This window comes from Priapulus caudatus, unplaced genomic scaffold (assembly GCF_000485595.1).
Source record: "Priapulus caudatus unplaced genomic scaffold, Priapulus_caudatus-5.0.1 Scaffold519, whole genome shotgun sequence".
Taxonomy (NCBI): Eukaryota; Metazoa; Priapulida; class Priapulimorpha; order Priapulimorphida; family Priapulidae; genus Priapulus; species Priapulus caudatus.
In genome coordinates, this window is record NW_014577580.1 from 175,535 (window position 1) to 180,378 (window position 4,844).

Here is a 4,844-nt window from a genome sequence, read left to right on the forward strand (position 1 = left end):
ACAAATATGAATACAAGTTGTTTAATTAAAGTGCTCAGACATGTCAATATTTGAGCTGTATATCGAAAAACTTTGGATCGTAATAGCCTATAAAAATTGTTGTGTCCTACAAGAATTCCCCGTCTTCCACCTCCAAATCAGAGTCTTCATCACTACATGCTTCACCATTTAAATCGCTCAGTACTTTCAACTTAGAATATGTCTCATAATTCTGTCACCTTCAACCTTCATGTGCTCTGGATTATAATTGACATTTATAAAACGTAATAAATGTGTTCTGTTTTTGGCACACAGCTCAATGATATCCGGTTGGTATTGCTAACACGCGCGTAACGTCACAAGACATAGATATTCGCGGATTCTCCATACCTGCAGGCGTAAGTTCACTTAACACTATTATTTTATAGTGTAATGGATTCCTATTTCTCCACCTAACGGGCTATTTGACTACTACCATTGGCCGTGGTATAGGTCCGGTTGCCGTTGTCGCCGCGCACCCTGACAGGGCCATTACTCCCCGTCCGTTACGATTCGATCACAAGGATCGCGACAAGGCAGATGCAGCCAAACACCCGAGCACCGAGAAAAGGGGGGGGGGGTTCCGGTCGTCCAGTGAGAGATACGGAGGGAGGGGATGCCGGTCACGAAGTGAGAAGTGAGAAGTAGGAAGTAATAAGTGGGAAGTAATAAGTATTTATTCGGTAACGCGTGGTAAACAAGCAGTTAACACATTAACCAATTACACAGCAACAGCAGCACGTTTGCTCCGAGCCAGACTCGAGTCATCATCGCGCGCGATTCGACGCGTCAGACCATCACGCCACCATAACACGCGAACTAATAATCACTACGTGCGATTTAAACACCAGAGCCTATACATCACAAATACGTTCGGATAACAGATTACTTCGCTATACCGTAGACTGTTTAACGAGCGTCGTCCTCGCGGTGGCGACCCCTGGTGTACAAAATATGCGAAAGCTCGGTTCGCTGGGCAAATGCAAATTGTTGAGAAAAACCTGCGATTGTCAGCGTGAGCTTCTGTAGTCTGTAGTAACGTGAGTGTAAGCACCCCACCGCACACGTCAGCTATATTATTACACCATCAGCTAACAACACGCCAGCTATATTATTACCCCATCAGCTAATAGCACACGCCAGCTATATTATTACACTATCAGTATAATACAGCCATCTATATTATTACCCCATCAGCTAATAGCACACGCCAGCTATATTATTACACCATCAGCTAAGAACACACGCCAGCTATATTATTACACCATCAGCTAACAACAAACGCCAGCTATATTATTACCCCATCAGCTAATAGCACACGCCAGCTATATATAATTACACCATCAGTGTAGGCCTACAGCTACATACACATACTTGCTACAGCATACATCTACAGCAACATACAGCTAATAACGCATACAGAACACTAATAGTAATACACTATATGAATGTCTCAGTCTGACATATTCCAAACACGCTGGTAACGAATTTATCTCTACATTGAGGCTACAGACGTACAGTATACATTCCGTACATAAATCCTACATATATCCGTATATGAAAACAGAATTCTACAGTATTCCGTACATTCTCTACAGTATACATACCACACTAGTAGTAGTACTAGTACCGTACGCGCACTACGAAGCACTGATACCACAAATCCCGAACACTCTAGTAATTATGCACATATATGCACGATTGATTACGGACACATTCTAAAACGCAGCTGCTCTCCCATAACCTTCGGCGTGTCTCCGCCTTTTCGCGCCGTTTTCTGCCTATTGTTTTTACGATGCCGGGCTCTGTTCGCGGAGGGTACACACAAATTATTTATTGCGGGACACCCCCCCCCCTAGCGCCATCTCTCGTGAGATAAAACTATAACACCCGCTACAGAAACGCACGATCCTAAAAGCGAATTTGCTACACTCCCCCAACTTAAAATTGGAGAGCCCCTGCTCAATTCATGCCCAAAGTCCTATGACATGAAGGATTCCCCACGAAGAGGCAGAGACTTACGAGGCCTCTGTCATAATGTCCCCTCGACTTAAACTGAAGAATTCTGATGACACACAGATGTCCGGCTACCGGTTCGCCGCCGGCCGAACATCATACAACACATTTCCACCAAACCAAAACTGCTAAACTATAAATACGGGAGAACAAATCCAACGTTGCAAATGTACGATCCGCTAAAAACAAGGGGCAATCGCCCAGCGGTAAACATTTAAACTAATTACGGCACAGGGTGCTTAATGGTCCCTGGCACTATGTGAGGCTTCTCCCTCGCTGTGACGAGGCCTTTTCCAGGTCCACGGGATAGTGGAACGTCTGGAGTCGACGGCGATTCGGTAGGCTCCCTGGCCCCGAGAACTCGCTCGCCGATGCTCCCCCGCTCCCCTCAGCGGGCGTTAAACACAATCGCCAATCGCCGTGGCTTGACTTGGCTCCCCTCGTGAACTTGATGGGCGACAGTTCCGTTGCCGCGCTCGACTGACGCCGCGGGACCTTTCTCCCGAGTCTCCCAGGCATGGCGAGGTAGCTCGGGACAGGAGGTCAGCGTGACCCGACTCCCCGCGGTCAAATTCTTCGACCTCACGCCCGTTAGTCGTCCGCCCATCATCGTCGCGGGGTTGTCTCGGCCTCCTTGTCAACTGTGGACTGGGCCGCCTTCGCGCGAATGACCCAACCCCACGTTCGGTGAGATTTTCTCTCTGCGCCGATCGCCTTCTGCTCACGGTTCTCATCCGCTTGGCATTCCCCGCCCGGCAGTCAGTGCTGTCGGCTGTCCTTCCCGGTTCGTTGTCGGTGAGCCCATCCTCCACGGCTCCCTGTCCTGCACCAAGCGCAGAACTCGTCCTGGGGCTACTCGGCAACCCCTTCCGTGACAGTCTGGTCATCTTCTGACCGTCGCTGCAGCCGTCTCCTGCCGTCAGACGTCTGGCAAACTCTCATCACTCATTCTACCTTTTTATCCCTCGGATGTTGGAACCCGTAGTATTGTGGCGGCCGCGCCAGTCGCCGCCGTTGCGTCTCCTGGTCGCCCATACTGGCCCATCCGTGCTGCCGGTACTCACGGTCCATCCTGTCCATCGTCTTTTCAGGCTCGTGGGCATTGGTCATCATCCGACTGCTGCGGTGCGGGCAAAGGGGGCAAGGCCCTGGAGGCTTCCGTGGTGCCTTGACCTGACTCTTCATCATCAGTGTCGGCCGTCCAGCGGTCGACGGACATTCCACTTATTCCTTCCACGGTTTCCTGCCCTTCCTCCTCGTCTGCGTCCGCCGTTTGGGCGGGCCAACCCGGTTGGCCTCGTCCAGCCTCCCCATCTGGGAGTCGCGCTCGGGTGCACCGTCCTTCCCTTCGTCGGTCCCTCTTCCGTCGCCTGGATCCATCTCAGCGAACCCTCGTCTTTCACGACAAGGTACGGGCCCGTCCAAGGCCGGCCTAACTTTACATTTTCGAGCGGGTAAAAGTACCACACCCAGGTGTTGGTCGTCAGGGCCGATGGTTGGACGCGCTTGTCGTAGCCTTGCTTCTGGCGTTCCGCCGCACGACCGAGGTTCTTCCTCGCTCGCTCATAGGCGTCACGGGTGGCGCCGCATACCCACTCACTGTACTCGTTGGGGCACGCCGGGATGTCTCTGCCTCAGCATCCCCGTCATCTCCGGCTGTGCTGTGGGTGGAGGAGGTAGTTCCGCTGGGATTTCCGCAACGCACTGTTCCGACGTTGTCGTCGGCGCGGACCATTCTTTGGTCGGCGGGCATCTCGCTTATCTCCTCAGCGGGTTCCTGCCTATCCTTCACTACGTCCTCACGTGGCTCAGCCTCCTCGTACTCTCTGTCTTAGCATCCCCGTCATCTCTGCCTCAGTATCCCCGTCATCTCTGCCTCAGCATCCCCGTTATCTCCGGCTGTGCTGTGGGTGGAGGAGGTAGATCCGCTGGGATTTCTGCGATGCACTGTTTCGACGTTATGTCGTCGGCGCGAACCATTCCTTGGTTGGCGGGCATCTCGCTTATCTCTTCAGCGGGTTTCTGCCTATCCTCCACTACGACCTCACGTGGCTCGTCGCACCCACTCCTCGTATTCTGCCGCTTGCGCGTGCTCTGCCGCCGCCGCCAGCTCAACCCCGCGCGCTACCAGGGCGGCGTCGGCGTCTCTTCCAGTTGAGGAGTTTCGTCTCGAGGGTCATCGCTTCGGCCTTGATGAACTCGAGCTCTACCTGCTCTGCCTCAATGAGATGGTTGCCTCGCTCGCCTTCTCCGGGGGTCTCTGCTTTCTCTCGCAGCAGAGACAGCTCCCTCTCCGCCTCGGCAAGTCTCGCTACAGCGCCCTCTAGCGCCGCCTCCCTCTCGGCGATGGAGAGATCCTTCTCCTTCAGGCGGCTCTCCAGCGTGCTCACCGCGGCTTCCTTCTCGCTCAGCTCCTTCTGCAGGCCGGACAGCGAGGCTTCCTTCTCACTCAGCTCCTTCTGCAGGACGGACAGCCGGGCTTCCTTCTCGCTCAACTCCTTCTGCAGGCCGGACAGCGAGGCTTCCTTCTCACTCAGCTCCTTCTGCAGGCCGGACAGCCGGGCTTCCTTCTCGCTCAACTCCTTCTGCAGGCCGGACAGCGAGGCTTCCTTCTCACTCAGCTCCTTCTGCAGGCCGGACAGCCGGGCTTCCTTCTCGCTCAACTCCTTCTGCAGGCCGGACAGCGAGGCTTCCTTCTCACTCAGCTCCTTCTGCAGGCCGGACAGCCGGGCTTCCTTCTCGCTCAACTCCTTCTGCAGGCCGGACAGCGAGGCTTCCTTCTCACTCAGCTCCTTCTGCAGGCCGGACAG

General features: G+C 53.8%; 1 protein-coding gene across 1 annotated transcript in view; it reads right to left on the reverse strand.

Annotated features, from left to right (window-relative positions):
* Positions 1–4,145: 4,145 nt before the first annotated feature.
* Positions 4,146–4,844, reverse strand: part of LOC106811243 (tropomyosin-like) — a 1,496-nt gene continuing 797 nt past the window's right edge. Inside the window, exon 2 of the mRNA XM_014814798.1 lies at positions 4,146–4,829. Within this exon, the coding sequence (XP_014670284.1) occupies positions 4,146–4,829 (684 nt within the window). The remainder of the gene's footprint in view (positions 4,830–4,844) is intronic.